Source organism: Homalodisca vitripennis, unplaced genomic scaffold (genome assembly GCF_021130785.1).
Source record: "Homalodisca vitripennis isolate AUS2020 unplaced genomic scaffold, UT_GWSS_2.1 ScUCBcl_9923;HRSCAF=18578, whole genome shotgun sequence".
In the NCBI taxonomy this organism is placed as follows: domain Eukaryota; kingdom Metazoa; phylum Arthropoda; class Insecta; order Hemiptera; family Cicadellidae; genus Homalodisca; species Homalodisca vitripennis.
This window is the reverse complement of record NW_025786108.1, coordinates 12601-29566: the sequence shown is the minus strand read 5'-3', so window position 1 is coordinate 29566 and position 16966 is coordinate 12601. Positions and strand designations below refer to the sequence as shown.

General features: G+C 32.2%; 2 protein-coding genes across 2 annotated transcripts; both read left to right on the top strand.

Annotated features, from left to right (window-relative positions):
* The first annotated feature begins 3352 nt into the window (after positions 1–3352).
* LOC124374764 (translation machinery-associated protein 7 homolog) lies at positions 3353–3895 on the top strand. The gene has a single exon (XM_046832918.1). The coding sequence runs from the start codon at positions 3594–3596 to the stop codon at positions 3786–3788; it is 195 nt and encodes a 64-aa protein (XP_046688874.1). The 5' UTR covers positions 3353–3593; the 3' UTR covers positions 3789–3895.
* Positions 3896–3948: 53 nt separating this feature from the next.
* On the top strand, positions 3949–15862 carry LOC124374763 (gonadal protein gdl-like). Its single transcript, XM_046832917.1, has 4 exons — positions 3949–4081; positions 12253–12413; positions 13026–13162; positions 15069–15862. Exons 1-4 carry the CDS (start codon positions 3975–3977, stop codon positions 15204–15206), a joined length of 543 nt encoding a protein of 180 aa, XP_046688873.1. The 5' UTR covers positions 3949–3974; the 3' UTR covers positions 15207–15862.
* Positions 15863–16966: the final 1104 nt, after the last annotated feature.

Genomic DNA, 16966 nt, shown 5'->3' with positions numbered 1-16966 from the left:
GTAATAACTAATTAGAAACTATATCGTTGGTTACCTTTTGGTAATAATTAGTAGAGCCTAATCATAAATTATTACTCCATGAGTAATATTGAGGATGAACCCTAGTTCTGAGTCTTCTGGTAATTTGTCAGGGGGTTTGAGATTTGAGTACTGGGTATTTGGCACAGCCTTTAAATTCTGTCAAGGGGAGCTACGTCATTGAAAGTTTTGATGGCGAGTCGATAAGAATTTTTCACCACAATATTTGTGGTATTCGACAAAAAATGGATATACCTTAAATAAATTTATGACTTGACAATCTTACATACTATGTTTTCTGAAACCAATTTTATGCAAGAATGACATGGTGATTATAATCTTACTGAATGTAATTAAATTTGGACTTAATGTCCTTCCATGCAGAAGAGAGAAGTATCATATTGGTTAATCATATTACTTGCAGTTTGAATGAGTTAATGTGTCAGTGTTCTGTATAATGAAATGACATGAAATGAAATATGCCTTTATTCAAGAGGCGGAGTTAGGGCTATTTAGCCCTCTCTACCACTCAACCTCACATAATATACAGATATATATATATATATATATATATATATATATATATATATATATATATATATATATATATATATATATATATATATATATATATATATATATACATATTTACATTTAATGACCTTAAAAACTATAAAAAATTCCATTTTAAATTTAACCAAAATATATACTACTATGTAATAATTAAAAATCAAATTTATCAGCTGAATATGTAGAAAATTTTCAAACAAAGATAAATTAAAACTTAAATTAACAATTTACTTTTTAAATAATTTCTTGTTATTGCTACATTCATTCTCTCAAACACACAGCCTGACCACAAGCACGCCACGAGCACCGCATTCCGTCACCCCTACAGACCGCCCAGCAACAAGTTCCTGACCCCAGTGTTCATCATAATGGTGTTCATCAGTTGGCAGCGGCTAGGCATTGTTTGAGATGTTGCAAAAGCCCCTTACTAATTGCAGAATATGAAATTCCAAAGTACCACCGCGAAAGGTTTTTTATGCACTGTAGGTCCAATGTCTTGATCAAACTGCAGATCGGGAATATTTTTTCATTGTAATAGAGGATTATAATACCACATATACTGAATGAAACAATTTAACAGATAGTTTCTATATATCATGGCATACCAGGGATTATCACATAGTTAATATGTGCACTCAAGAATTTAAGAACTCTAAATCAGCTATCGACAACATATTTTGTAATTTAGTTTTTATTTAGTAAATAGTCATGTTTTAATTGCAGCTACTTCGTATTACTAGACACGGGAGACTACTATTAACGTACTTCCATTAAGTGTATATTTGGGATCTAGATATAAACTGTTACCTAAATTTCCTCCAAAACATTCATAGCTTTCGGCATTATTTGGGAAATAATATTTCAGTGAATTCCTAATATTAGTTGAGGTTTACTTTAACATTTTCTCCCATTACTTAAAATCGAAATTGGTTCTCGTTCTGTCGCATCTACGTTTATATTTAGTCCTGAAATGTTATTCCTTTTAGACGAATTACATTTTTTTATTCGGCGTCAACATGTCAAATAAAACTAACACTTTATGGAAGATCGTAATCAGCACACTTGATGAAGTTTATAATTCATCTCTTTATCTCACGTGGGCGAGAACTTGTAATTTCTTTGATCAGTCAAGAAATTTTTATTTATTTCTTGGAAAACGGAGAATGAAGTTGTAAGGAGATTTTGCTATGAAAACTAAAAAATCGTCTAGAGAAGATGGTATCTCATCGCAGCTATCGAAGTAGGACTTGTTTGCCGTCATTGCTTGATCCTTTCCCTTTTCCGTCAGTCTGTCATGAACGTACGTTCCCAGAAGCTTTAGAATCTGCTACAGCAAGGCTTCTGCGTAAGGTGATGAGAAGGAGAATTTTAATAGCTACAAGCCAATAGCTTATCGTCAATTTTTTTCCTGGGGTATTTGAGCAAATTTTCTTGTCAAGACTGTTTTTTTCTCTGATTAACATGCTTTATGGTCAAATCAGTTTAGATTCATCGAGCATATGTCCACGATACAAGCCATACATTTTCTGTTTTTTTTTTTCTGTTTGTCAGAGCTCTATATTCCAGTAGACCAGCGGCCGGAATATTCTTTTGGAAATACATTTGACATGGTATATAATATTTTTCACAAAAAACTTTCAAACTTAGGATCAAGAGGTCTCATATTCTTAAATATCGCGCTATCATACTTGTAGAGTACAGGTATAATAACAAAATGGCTGGTTACAGTCTACTCAGTCGAAGCAAGTACACATGACCAAGGGAATATTACACGTCATTCTTCTTTTTTTGTTCGTTAATAACTCCCCTTCTAAGTGTTAGGGTAAGCTTCTTTGCAGATGATACTTATCAATAACAGCTCAAATTCAAACAGAACTTGAAATAGTGCCCTCGAAGGAGATCAGTGCATAACTGCAGTGGTTTAATAAAACCTGATGTATTTTTGTCTTAAGATGCTTATCATGGTTTTATATCCTGAATAATTGCGATTTAAGAGTACGAAAAGGCTAGAACACTTGTTGTTTTCAAACTGTATAAATACAGTTAGAATTTATCTATTTTAAAACATAGTTTTATCATTATTCGAAAAAAGTACCAAACAGTACATTTCTCTCCATCTACATTCCTCTTTTGTGTCCTGCTTCTTAGAAATAATATGAGTATCCCCTGCAATACGGCTCAATCACAATATTACAGTTTGAGGAACAACAATAAAGTGGGTATACCTCCGCTTAAAACAAAATTTTAAAATATTATTTGACATACAACAATTATTTAAACTCTCTGGCGGATACACTCAGGTTTGAGCCTGAAGAAAATAAGTCCAAAAATTAAGTGAAAATGGTAAGGTGCAGTTATTGGGGGTATCTCTAGGCCCTGCTTTTCCTTTTGTTTTTAAAGAGAATATGTTATTGGTAAGATGGTCTTGATTGCATGACCTCTATTACTATACAATTTTTTACTGTAAAACATAAGATTCTTTTAACAAATTTAAGCTGTAAGGTTCGTTCTCCCCATATTTGGACAATCTTTCTTCCGGTTGAAGATTATTCTTTTGTATTTTTAAGACAAAATTTTAAAAATCTACGTTTTTTTCAACAAACAAAAGTATGCATGCCCTGAAGTTATTGATAGGCATCCAATATTATTTCAAATTGGTGTTGCGTAAATGGATATGCCTCCATCTTAGCATGAGTATTTTCTTTTGGCAAAAACAGTTGGTGTGACTGCTTGGTGTGAGATTTTTGTGTCGGGAACGATGGTAGAATGATCAGCAAATCAAGCCTCACGAGGTATTCTTGTTCTTGTTCATATTAAACATAAAGTTGGCTAGTTAGTGGAAGTTTGTAAAGTGAAGTTAAGAACAAAATTTAAGTTGATTTAGTGTACAAGTGGACACTGTGCTCTTAAATCTATCTAAATTTGAATTACGGAGTCCTCTTAAGATCTGTAAGTAAAGACATTAAGGTTATAAATTTCACGTGCATCCGTATCTATTCAAGAAAATGTCTAGTCGAGAAGGAGGAAAGAAGAAACCTCTCAAAGCGCCTAAGAAGGAATCAAAGGAAATGGATGAAGAGGATATGAAGTTGAAACAAAAGCAGAAGGAGACCCAAAAGGCATTAGCGGAAGCTAAAGCTAAAGCTGCACAGAAGGGACCCTTGGTCGGTGGAGGAATCAAGAAATCGGGGAAGAAGTGAAGTGTTTATAAAAACAAGATTTGTTGTAAGGAACTGCTATATAAATTTTGAAACATAATTTTGTATGAAACATTATCTAGCTTATTAAAATGATTGTGTAAAAACTATTCAACAGGTTTCATTATCAAGCCCTTTTTAGGTCTGTAGTTTTGTAATTGTATAATCCCAAGTGATGAAATAACTGAGATGGAAAGTGAAGAAAACTGCGAAATTGGGCTTAGTCCTGAAGACTTACAAAGAAAGCTGTATTTTTTAAATGAACAGTTGCAAGTCATGGCCAAGGATTTGCCACTGTAAGTACATATATTTAAATATTCAGTATAGGCATAGTCTAGTCTCTTATGAAATCTGCTGTATTCATCCATTAATGAACACTTAGAAAAACATTAGCCTTGTTCTCAGTATATAATTCAAGCCTACACTCAGTTTCTCTTGGCAAATTATGTTTTGGCTACGAGCAGGGGTAGAGTACAATAAGTGAACTCAGTTTTTTTTTTTTTTAAATGATATTGGCAAATAAGGTTACTTCATTATAACTTTGGAAATCATAAGATTAAAGGCCGAGGTGGCAAATCACGAATTTGACGTTATCAACGTATTTTGCTCATCCTCCTGAACAAAAAATATATATGGTTTTAGGGGGTGCAAATGACAAAAAACATGTATTTAGAGGGTATATACATAAATAGTTAAGTTCTTAATGTTCTGTCTGTGTGCTGTGTCTGTATATTCGTAAGTATTATTTGCGGCTGGGACTGATAGCGTATCTGTTAAAAACGCTCCGGGGCAGAAGTCGGTGCTTCACTAGATATCGTGTACTGCAGTTTGGATCGAGTGAGTGCGTGATGATCATGGATCAACCATCTACTAGTTCGACCAATCATAGTGCATTGGTGTGTCGGAGTGTTTTGTCGGGCATGTTAACCCTATAAGTGGCAGTCATTTGTGGTCTCAGTGGCAGGCCGTTTTCGGGTAAATTACCGTGATCGTTAAACTTATTATTATAGAAAATATTGTCTAAGTGATAACCTAGCAACATTATATATTTTTGTTTTCCTTGTGAACTATAGAATAAGAATAAATATAATATTTGGTTCCTTACCTTTATTTTCAGATGAATATCATTGTAGATGTGTAAAGATTTTCTTTTAGAAAAAATAATTTTTAAGTTCTACTGTCCGTCACTTTGAAACTAACTTACTGGAGCTTCAAAATAATATCAAATTCACAGAATATATACAATTTTATTCTAAACAAATTACTTCCTATACATTTTTTCTATTTACAAGAACAAAAAAGTTAGATGGGAAAAACTAAATCTATGTACAAACTGGTTCTATTCACTCCAAGTCACTAGAAGGGGCTTGTCTTTTCCTCCCAATAGTGTAGGGCCTATAATAGTGGCTTAGTTTGTCATAGCACAGTATATTTCGTAAATATAAAACAGGAATTGTCTTATCGCAAACCCCTCCCCATCCTCAGACATAGGTCAAAGTCGAGCGGTCTAGTAGATAACGTGACTACAGAATCTCGCCGCCCGTTCAGCTGGTGCGCCGCATTCTTGTACTTTCTTGCCAAAGTGTCTGTCGAGTGCGTCGCTTTGTTGTACTTCCGTGTTTTACTGTGTGTGTAATAGATTAGTGATGGGTGACACTATGAGAATTTGGGATTTACCCAGGAGCGAAGAGGGGGCCATTCGTTTTTTACAAGATCATGACTTGTTGCCTAAATCTAAAATATGCGTGGCGGTCGGCAGTTGCGGCTGAAGGCGGAAATCCACTACACTCACTCATCCTTGATATTGCTGCATTCTGGGCGTCACAGGAAACCCATTAACAATTAATAATCGTTGTAATTTTGTAATTGAAGAGTTGCTTTTTCGTTCTATAATGTTTTTTTCTATAAATTTATATGTTTGTGTTCCTCATACTGGTGTGGTCGGTATAATCCCAAAGTACCCCAACATTTTCCATGACAAACGAATAACCTAAACATTTACCGGTAACATAAACAATAATATACTGACAATAACAGTACGCAAAGTCGCCAAACAAAACAGTGACGAGAAGAGTAGACAGCTGTTCTCTTGTCTGTTGCCAGGTCAAACGAAAACTGTTGAATTCATTTAAGCCATCAAACATTAGTAACATGAATACACACTATACTATATGATATGTATAGGAAATTTCATGGAGAATACGATAGTTCAAACTAGGCCTAAAAATAATGGACGGTTGCGGAGCAACAGCCTTAAATGTGAAGCAATGGCTGTGACGGCGCTTGCCACTTCGCGGCGGCTTGAATCATACGTCTCAGATGGCGCTTGCCACTTAGAGGGTTAAGAGATTATTTAGTTTCTGTACATTCAGTGGAACACACTAATAAATGGTAAGTGTTCTCTATTAATGTCTATTTATATACGTATTCATATTAGGGGTATTCATGATTTATTCAGTTTTTTACACTACATAATTGCCTTTCCATAACAATTCAATTTGTATTTCTGATCAGCCCCTCTAGAATTTGATATTTTACTGATAGCTACTATCTCAAGGGATGGTTTTCTTTCGTTCACATCAGCGATGGCCAGCATCTTTGGTCCAGAGGCACTCATCTCAACTCGATAACAACTAATTAATTTGTAGCTCGAAATTTAAGAAAACATTGTTCATTTGGATCAAAATTCTGCTCATTTCAGTATTATTTTTCATTTACGTTTGCAAAGATGGCGCCGCATCCGATGACGTCATCACGAGGTTAAATCATGGTCACCAAAGGTCACATGATGCCCTATGTGGATGTAGAACATGGAAATATTGCTCCGAGCTTGAACAGTTGTTCCATTTTTGATGTTCTAGAACTTCGTTATTTCTCATTTCCACCCCGTCAAACCTTATATTGTTTTGTTCTGTAGGACGATTCCAATAAGTTAATAACGAGAAACTCGTATTTTGCCGCTCCGGCCGTTAATGTGATAATTACCGTAACTTTTGATATAACCAACTAATACTGATTTTTTAACTATTAATTAATTTGTATCAACTATAACACTTTTTCATATAATAAACGTATTTGGGGAGATTTTAATAAGCAGCCTACATTCGTTGTTCAATTGCTATTATCGAATGGTTCGATGTATGTAAAAATCCTAGCCCTACACAATAAGAGTTATAATAAATTACTGTAATAAGAAGAATCTTGTATATTACAATTTTAAATACATAAATTTTATAATAACATTATGAAACCAACTATGGCCTAAACTAAGATATCAAAGAAACGTTATTATATTTATATCTTGCCCAGCTTGATATCAATAAGTAACCGCTTTTGTGAAATGGAGGAATGAATTCTCCCCATGTGTTACCAGGTGCCAAACCTACTTGTTGAAGCTACTTAAAGGAATTTCGTCACTTATTAGAAATATCTTACAAATTTTCTTCACATTCATCGCCAAAATTATTAGTTACTTCTTGTTGTTTATTTTTTACATATAAATTACTATAACTTGTAAGTTGAAATCATGTACTAAGTTAATAAATTGTAATATCGAAAATAAATTTGTATGATCGTTTTGCTTATTTATAAGATTATCACTATGAGCATTAAATTAATTGATTTCATTTAAAATATGATCGTTATTATGACTAAGATATGATTTACAAATGCATATTCGATAAATTTATATTAGGTATTGATGATTAGGTACTTTGGGATTATACCGACCACACCAGTATGAAGAACACAAAAATAGAAATTTATAGAAACAAACATGATAGAACGAAAAAACAACTCTTCAATTACAAAATTACAAACTTACAAGCATTTCCAGGTATTGTGATCGGTATTGTTGTCGCTGTTATCTTATCTTTCTCGAGAATCCTGATTACGGCAGGCCGCGCGGCATCACGTGATTTGCACGGTACATCATTGCCTTTCCATTACAATTCAATTTATATTTCTGATTAGCCCCTCTAGAATTTGATATTTTACTGATAGGTACTATCTCGAGGGATGTTTTTCTTTCGTCGACATCAGCGCGGGGCAGCACCGAAGGTGCTGTCGAAGCCCGCGCTGATGGCCGGAGGCACTCGCATTTTGGGTGGCGGAATGTGATCAAGAATAAAAACAAGTTTTGAGTGTTTTTTTAATAAAAGGTTTAGTTTGGTAAATGTTTGTTTTTGTTGAATTTTTGTGTTTGGAGAAATGTAGAGGTAAAACACGGAAGTACAACAAAGCGATGCACCAGCTGAACGGGCGGCGAGACTCTGCAATCACGTTATCTACTAGACGCTCGACTTTGACCTCTGTCTGAGGATGGGGAGGTGTTTGCGATAAGACAATTCCTGTTTTATATTGACGAAATATTGTTCTACGCTAATCTAGTAATCAGTAGAAACGAAATGTGAAATAACGATTCATGTCTGGGTGTGGTCGGTATAATCCCAAAGTACCGATGATTATACTAATCAATATAAAAATCGGGTCCACTTATCGTACTCTACCCACGAGCAGGCACAAGCTCTTCTGGCGGCCTACTCAAAATAACGGCTGCAGTAAAGAAGAAGCGGTCACCACCACAATTGAATCATCGATATTCATGATTATCTAAACTACTGAAACCAAATTACCAGTGTAATAAGTATTATTAGGATAAATTACAGTAGGGATCAGTTGTTTTTATATCTTAAAAGTAATAATTTAATAATTATTAAAAAAACTATCTGGGCCATGTATATTTATAAAAAGTAACAAACAAAACTGTGTAACATTTAAGTAGTTACTGTATACTATTTTGAAGGATATTCAATTCTATTCAACTTTATTCAAGACTCATACAATGTACACATACAGTATAAATACAGAATAGCGTCAACCATTACATTACAATATCCATTTAGTGATTACATAAATCATTAAAATAAAGCAGTTTGCCTCAAAATGTTATTGAAATGATTTTACAATCCTGCTACTATTTACAATATGTCATATTAACTACTAAATTGTTGGATGAACTAAGTTACCTCAAAATATTCTTTAAATGAGTATACTGATTTTTCAATTAAAAATGATTTTAACTTTGTTTTAAATATGCAAATTTGTGAAATGTTTAGAAACGTTTTTGGAAGAAATAACAAGAATTTGGATCCTATAGCAGTGGGTTTTTTTATTAAAAAGTTCTAAGTTATGTTTTGGGATTGATGGATAATTTCTATGGCGAGTGTTATAATCATGATTTGCTCCTAATTTAGGTATACTATCTTCATTTGATTTCACAAGCATTATAGTTTGAAAAATATATAGACCATATACGGTAAGGATTCTTAATTTAGAAAAATGCTGTTTGACAGATTCATTGCGTTCCAAATTTAACATTATTCTAATAGCTTTTTTTTGTTGGTGAAGAATTCGGTGTAGATTTTTTGTTGTTGTAGCTCCATACATGGTTATACCATAAGACATGTGTGAATTGATTAGTGCAAAATAAATAGTTTTCAAGGTTTCAATATTACATACCCTTGACATTTGTCGTAGAGCGTATAGACCAGAGGACATTTTATTTACTACATGGTCAACATGTTTATCCCAACTTAAGTGTTGGTCCAATATTAGTCCAAGAAATTTTGAATTTTCTACTTGATTCAGTTTTGAATTTTCTAGATAAATATTTGGCTTTAATTTTGATCTAGTTTGTTTTGTACAGAATGAAATAAAATTCGATTTATTTATATTTATTAGGAAATTTTTAGTGTCTGAAAATTCTTTTACAGTTGTAAGACTTAGAGATGATTTAAGCTCAATTTCTTCTTGACTTTTACCTGAAATTGTGATGTTGGTATCATCAGCGTAGAGGCACACTGACCCATCCACCTGTATCACACCCGGCAACCCCCTTAAATAGCAAAGAAATAGAAGAGGGCCAAGTATAGATCCCTGTGGGACACCATGTTTTATAGTTTGAAGGTTTGAATAAAAATTTTGTGTATATTTATATTTGCTGTTTAAATAACTAAAACTATTTTGAATTTGAATACATTGTTGTCGGTTTTTTAAATATGATTTGAACCATTCATGTTCCTTACTCTCAATATTTAAATTGTAAAGTACCTTAAGTAACTCATCGTGGGACACACTGTCAAATGCTTTGGAATAGTCAAGGAAGATTCCAATGACTTTTTCATTCCTGTCAACCAAATCTATTATTAATTCAATGAAATTAACACCTGCAGTTATCGTAGATTTTTGTGGTCGGAAACCATGTTGCTGATCATCCAATATGTGATTACTTTCCAGGTAATCCAAAAGTTGATTATATACTACTTTTTCAAAAATTTTAGAAAACACAGGTAATAAAGATATAGGTCTGTAACTTGTTGGACTATTTAAATCCCCCTTTTTATAGAGTGGAACAACTTTAGCAATTTTTAATTTGGATGGGAAAAGGCCAGATATTAATGATGAATTGATTATGTGAGTTAATGGTTTGGAGATTAGCGGAAAAGACTGTTTAATGAGTGTGATTGGTATATCATCAATTCCTGTTGAGAATTTGTTTTCAAAAGCCATTACAATCGCTTTTAAAATTCTTTCATCAACCTCTTTAAATTTGAAAAAAATTGAGGCTTGAGGCGGTTTTTCATGACCCGATTGATTAACAAAATCTTTCTGAATATTTGGAAGCACAAATCTATCAACAACATTTATTAAAAAAATCATTAAATATATTACCAACAAGAATTGGGTCTGATATGGATGTGCCATCCCGGACTAATTGTATGTTATCAGTGATCTTGGCACCATTGTTGATTTCAGATTTGATAATTTTCCAAGTTGATTTCGACTTATTTGTAGATTTCTTAATTTTACTGTCAAAAAACCTTTTTTTGTCGTTGTTTATTTGAATTTTATTTTCAATTTTCAGTTGCTTAATTAATTGTTTTAAATCATTAGTTTTCCAAACCCTATATGTTTTCTCCAATTGCGCAATTTTTTCCTTTTTAATCTTTACATCATCTGAAATCCAACTATTTAGGTTTTTCTCTTTTTCAACAGATAATAATTTAGGAAAGCTAATTTCAAAAACATGAACAAATATTGAGTAAAAAACATCATACTTAGTTTCTACGCTAGCCTGGTAAACTTCTAACCAATTTTCACTAAGATCCTTTTGACTGTGTTTTGGGATGCTCATCGAGTATATGTGACCAATTATCTGGAACAAGGCGTGACGTAAATTTGTCTCAATACTCTAAAACACCTCTGACGTTGAGGTTGTTGTGTAGAGGCAGCCTCGAGCCAATAATCTTGCAATACGACAATGCTCGTCCACACACTTCACATGCAACTGAAGAGGCAATGAGAAATTTAATGTTTGAACCAATAACACACCCTCCCTATTCTCCCGATCTAGCCCCCTGTTATTTTTATTTTTCCCGCTACTCAAGACAGATCTCAAGGGTAATCACACTTCAGACGATGCGGTGAAAGTAGCTATTTTGTCCTCGATTTGAAAAAAATCTGAAGAATTTTTCAGTAACGTAATAAAAAAACTTGTTACACATTGGGAGAAATATGTTAGTCTTAATGGTAACTATGTTGAAAAATAAATGAATGATTTTGATGCTTAAGAATTGTACTTTACTTTTCACCCGATCTCGCTATTTCATTTTGTTAGCGTTCTGCAAGCATGTGTGCACTACTTTTCAGGCTACCCTTGTACTCAGCGTATCTTTCTGATTTTAATCATTTATAGATTCCATCATAAGCTGTATTTGGATGTCAATACATACAATATTTAAAAAAACCTTGGATCAAAAGACTCACCATGAGTCTTTAGCTAGTTTTAGGGTTAACAATACTAAAACTGAAAACATACTTTTTCTTTGAATCAAGTAATTATTAAATATTAAAATAGTAAGATTATTAAAGTATTCAATATAAATTTAGATATAAGATTGTTTGGATTAAGATTCTCACATTAATTGTTTGTTCAGTAAGATATCTCAACTACCTTCTTACTAAACAAGTTTAAGGATTATGTTATACCACCTTTTAGAGGTGTAACTATAAGGTAGGTTAGACCCACCCATTAAGAATTAAAAAAAAACAATAATTGTATAACAGCAATTGAACTTGGTTGAAATACTACATCACTTAAATGTTTTACTTTAATCTATACCTACAAAATGTATTAAAATTAGATTTATTCTGAACTCACGATGTGGTTTGCTCTTCAGTCAGATTCATCCCCTAAAAATCAAGTCCTAGTTACGTGCCACTGCCATCGATTTTTGTTACAGCCTAATATGACTTTTTTCAACTGTCTTGAAAAATACGAAATTATACATATGAGAAATAGTGCTCTACAGATATTTTGTTGGGTAAAAAGAGGCTGTAAGGACTATAAACCACAATGTTGTTTCAAACAATAAAAGATAAGTAAACAGTCATACTCATGTTTCAGTAAATATCAGCAAAGACTTCCCAACGAGTTACTGTGTGGTCTAGCTGAATCACTTCTGGATAACACAGTGTTTGGTATTGTAGACAACTTGATGGATATCCAACATGTGACAGAGAAACAGCTTTTTCAGCAACGCTTGCAGTTCTTGAATAAACATACTCGTAAGTGAAGCTCATTTTCATTGTTTATCAAAGTATATAATACAAATAAAGTCAAATTAATTATTAAGGGATTTAAAATCATATACAAAGCAGAATAAAATTTACTTGAACATGAATTTTATTTTTCTTAAATATTTTACGAAGTAAAAGTATATTAAAATAAACATTTGAAATATTTACAAAACAAGTTAAAGGGGTTATTTAAAAGAATAGTAATATCTGAGGATAGATTTTTTTTCAATAAACTGTTTGGGTAATACAATTTCAATTTGTCACCATTTATTTGAAAAAATTGTTGAATAATATGACATGGCTAGATTTTTATTACGGTTTAAAATAATTAAACAATTCTCCAAAGAAAAATGTATAAATCGAAATAATGTTGCATGTTCGACAAATTTCACATTGGAATGTGGATGTTGCTTTTCATTAGCTACATTTCTGAAATAGTTCTTAAAATCTTACAGTAATCCATATACTTTACTTCTGATACAGTTTGAAAACTTTATAATTGAACACAGTTTTTGAAGGTTACAATTTTAAGTTATGTCAAATTACATTATATATAGCCTAACTCTGATTTGCATAACCTATGAAAAATACAATTTCCAGTGGCAATGCAAGAACTGGCGATGGACACGAGGATGGATGATGTCACAAAGACAAACCACCGTACCCGATTACAGGCTACTCACAGGAAAGAACTCCAGCTCTTCGATATGAAATTAGTTACTGAATTAGATAAAAAGGTAAATATATAGTCTTGTCAGAAACATATTACTCTATACTATATTTATAATGTTCTTTATTGTACTTTATTTAGTGCCATAATTTTATTAATATATCACTTTGTTTTGATGGAAATGTAAATACTGAGTTGTTTAGAGGGTCCAAATTTATTTCACCAATTTTGCCTTGGGTTAATTTATGTATTATGTATAAGTTAGCTAGTTTATTTGCCATTTCAGCTATTTTTTGTTACAAAAAAGCAATCAGAATAATTTACTAAACTTCACTAGAGAGTTGTGCTAGCCAACATTAAAAAATCTTTAACCTTGTGAGCGTCCATCATATTTTGTAAAATGCATACCTGTTTTATAAGGTTTTGCAGACTATCCTTGTAACATTTATATAAAAGCTAAAGAGTAACTTAAATATAAAGTATTATATACAAATTTTTTGCAAAGAACTGTGTTTTCTCACTTTGTAACTATGAAGTTAGAAAAAACAAATTCTTAGTTTAGAAATTAAAAAAATTAACAAAAAATAAAAATAAAATCTATATTTGCAATAAAGTATATTTGAAATACTACATACATTCAAAATTCTGGATAGCCAAATTGTAGGAAATTTTGTCCTGAAGACAAAAATGTATAATGTTGAACTGTTTATATAAATAATGTATATTTATGAACAAGTGCAAATTTGAATTCTTTTCCTACTAGAATAACCATAGTTATACACCAACACATTGATATAACAATATTCTTACTTTCTATATTATACTAAATATAAAAGCAATACAACATTTAGAAAACCTACTTGTGGCAAATTTTGCCATGAACATAGAAATATACATTGCTGTAAGTATATTTCGCAGTCCATAATATTTATGTATATAGAGGAAACTCAAAATTATGATTATCTTATATGGAAAATGTAAACAATATTACCCGCCATAATATCATTTCTAACAACTAGCAACTACATAAAAACAAATTGAAACTAAAACAAGGACAAAATAGATTACAAACAGTGAAATTTACATGTTCGTATCTGAGCAACAACAAACAATACAAACTCACTTCGCTGGAAACAACATCTGATGAAAATGATGTAGATTAATCTTTGGTAAAGAGTACGAGAAATCGAAAGACCACTAACCATAAAGAAAAACATGGGCTTTCGAACGGTATGGGTTATAATGCGATTTGATTAGTATTAGCGTCAGCAAAATGAGTTTTAAGAAATGAATTTTTATCATCAAAAAGTGTTTATTGAAAGTCCGAGTAGTCAAAGATATTGATGATGGACGCTTGGAGGGTTAACTATTTACACTTTCCTGCCTCTATATTTTGGAAAATTTTTTTTTTTCAAAAAAATAGAAGATAAAATGACAAAATGTGATTACATAAAGAGGTAGAGACTTTTACGCTTATGAAACTAGAGGAAGGAAGAACTACTGGACTAGGAGACACAGAACAGTAGTGTATGAACGTAGTTCAATTTATCAAAATAGTTTGCCGGAAACGTTTAAAACTTGTCTAAATGGTGTTTTGGTCTCAGAAGCGTTTTAAAGTGTAGACGAGTTTAAAGCAGACAACAGGGAGACCACATGATTGGCTAACAGTTCCCAAAGCTATAGGTGAGGAATTAGGGATTGAATGAGAAACGGGTGAATGAAATATTTGGTATGTCTGAATGAGTTGCTGTAAAGAGTTAATGGCAAAATTTTAGTTCAATCTAATTAATTTGATGATTACAATACAGTGATTACTTTGTAACTTTTTCAATAGAGATTTATTATTATTGTGTTATACATGATCAGCCTCTCCAGAATATTGATCTGGTACATGATAGGTATTATATCTTACCCCTTCAAGATTCAACAAGATTCAAATTAATTTTGTTCATTACAGTATATGATTGTTGCAGGTGTGTGACCAGCAGAGAATCCTTGAGATGGCTGGAGTACCAGGGTTTGAAGTCACCAATGATCCTATCAAGATCCAAGTTCAGATCCGTTTATTGGATTTTATCCTGCGGCTCAGTCAAATGCAAGTTCCCCCCTAGCAGGAGCTATTGATGGCCTGCAACTAGTTCTTGCTTGCCATCAATTTCAGTGCTTATTCAAAAACAATCAGACAAAGTATCACATAATTCAATATATTGTGAGGGAAATTCTTTGTGATTGTTGGACCTGACTAGGAAGGTTTTGGACTGATGTTATAAACGAATACTATATGGAATAGTTATACTATGTATTATTGTGTATATCATTCATATATGACTTAATGGGAATAACATTTAGGATTTTAATGATTAATTTTCTAAATAAGATATGTTTTTACGTAACCTATTGTAAATTACGACATGTTTTTATAACAAATGATGCTGTAAATAATAATGTACCACTAGATGGCGTTATTACAAGCCTAAATTTATTCCATGAATGTTATTGGAGCTTCACATAAGCCATTTAAGTATAATTGTATAATATTTACTGTTCTAAAATTACATTGATTACGAGCGTAAAATATACATATATGTACATGAATTATTTATTCATATTTTAAATTAAGTATTTGTTGAATAAGTTGCAAAGTTCTTGCAATTATCTGCTCATTCATAAATAATTGATAAAATAGAACTTCAAGTTTTCATACATATAAATTAATGGATGTTACAACTGTCAATGTAACTTATTCATTACATTACATTATCCTTTAGTTAAAAATGTTTTATTGCCCTGAAATCCTACAAATTGATAGTTTATTTAAATTTATTGTGGGTTAACAGCGGTGCTCAAACTGTAAGAGCACTAGAGGCCAATGTTATCTTATTAATGGCATAATTTAAACCTGATATCTATGGTACTTGTAAAAAGATACTTATCATAGAAGTTTCAAGGCAGTGTTTGATTTAATTTTCATCTGGATTGCTGCTTCGGTACTTTCTATATTACCATAATTTATTTCATTATATTTCCTACATCATAACATCATAACAACATCATCCAACATCATAACTTGACATTATATAGAGAACAAAACTTTATACTAACTCTATAACTACTATTATATTAGAAGCCAATAAATTCCAATCATATGACGTCACAGTCAAGAGCCAACTCAACCTATCAGTGACGTAGATATATTCACCACTCATTAATCAAGCTGTGTAAGAGCAACAACTGTGTCACACATCAAGACCGCTGACCTGCTGCTGCTGACAGTGCAACCAGACACCTGCCTTAACATCAGCCTCTTGTATTAACAACATTGAATACTTGGTCTAGAGCAAACCATCACATTTTCCCACCACTGACTACAAATTGATTTCTTTGCAAATTTAAAAATGTTTACTTTACACTTGGTTACAACTTATATCAAACATATTTTTAACCAAGCACACATATATTTTTCTGCTTTTTTCAAATTCTAAACCATCTGACCTCAAGAGTTTTTGACAGGACAACCAGCCAAAGTCGTTAAAAACTGATTTCATTTTGATTTTAAGCCTCTGACTTGAAGAATTTTGACAGACAACCAGCCAAAAGTCATTAAAACTGATTTTCATTTTTATTCTAAGCTATCTGACTACAAGAATTTTGACAGACAAAACCAGCCAAAGTCATTAAAACTGATTTCATTTTTATTCTAAAGCTATCTGACTACAAGAATTTTGACAGACAACCAGCCAAAGTCATTAAAACTGATTTCATTTTTATTTAAGCCATCTGACTTCAAGAATTTTTGACAGACAACCAGCAAAGTCATTAAAACTGATTTTCATTTTCTATTTTAAGCCATCTAACTTCAAGGAATTTTGAC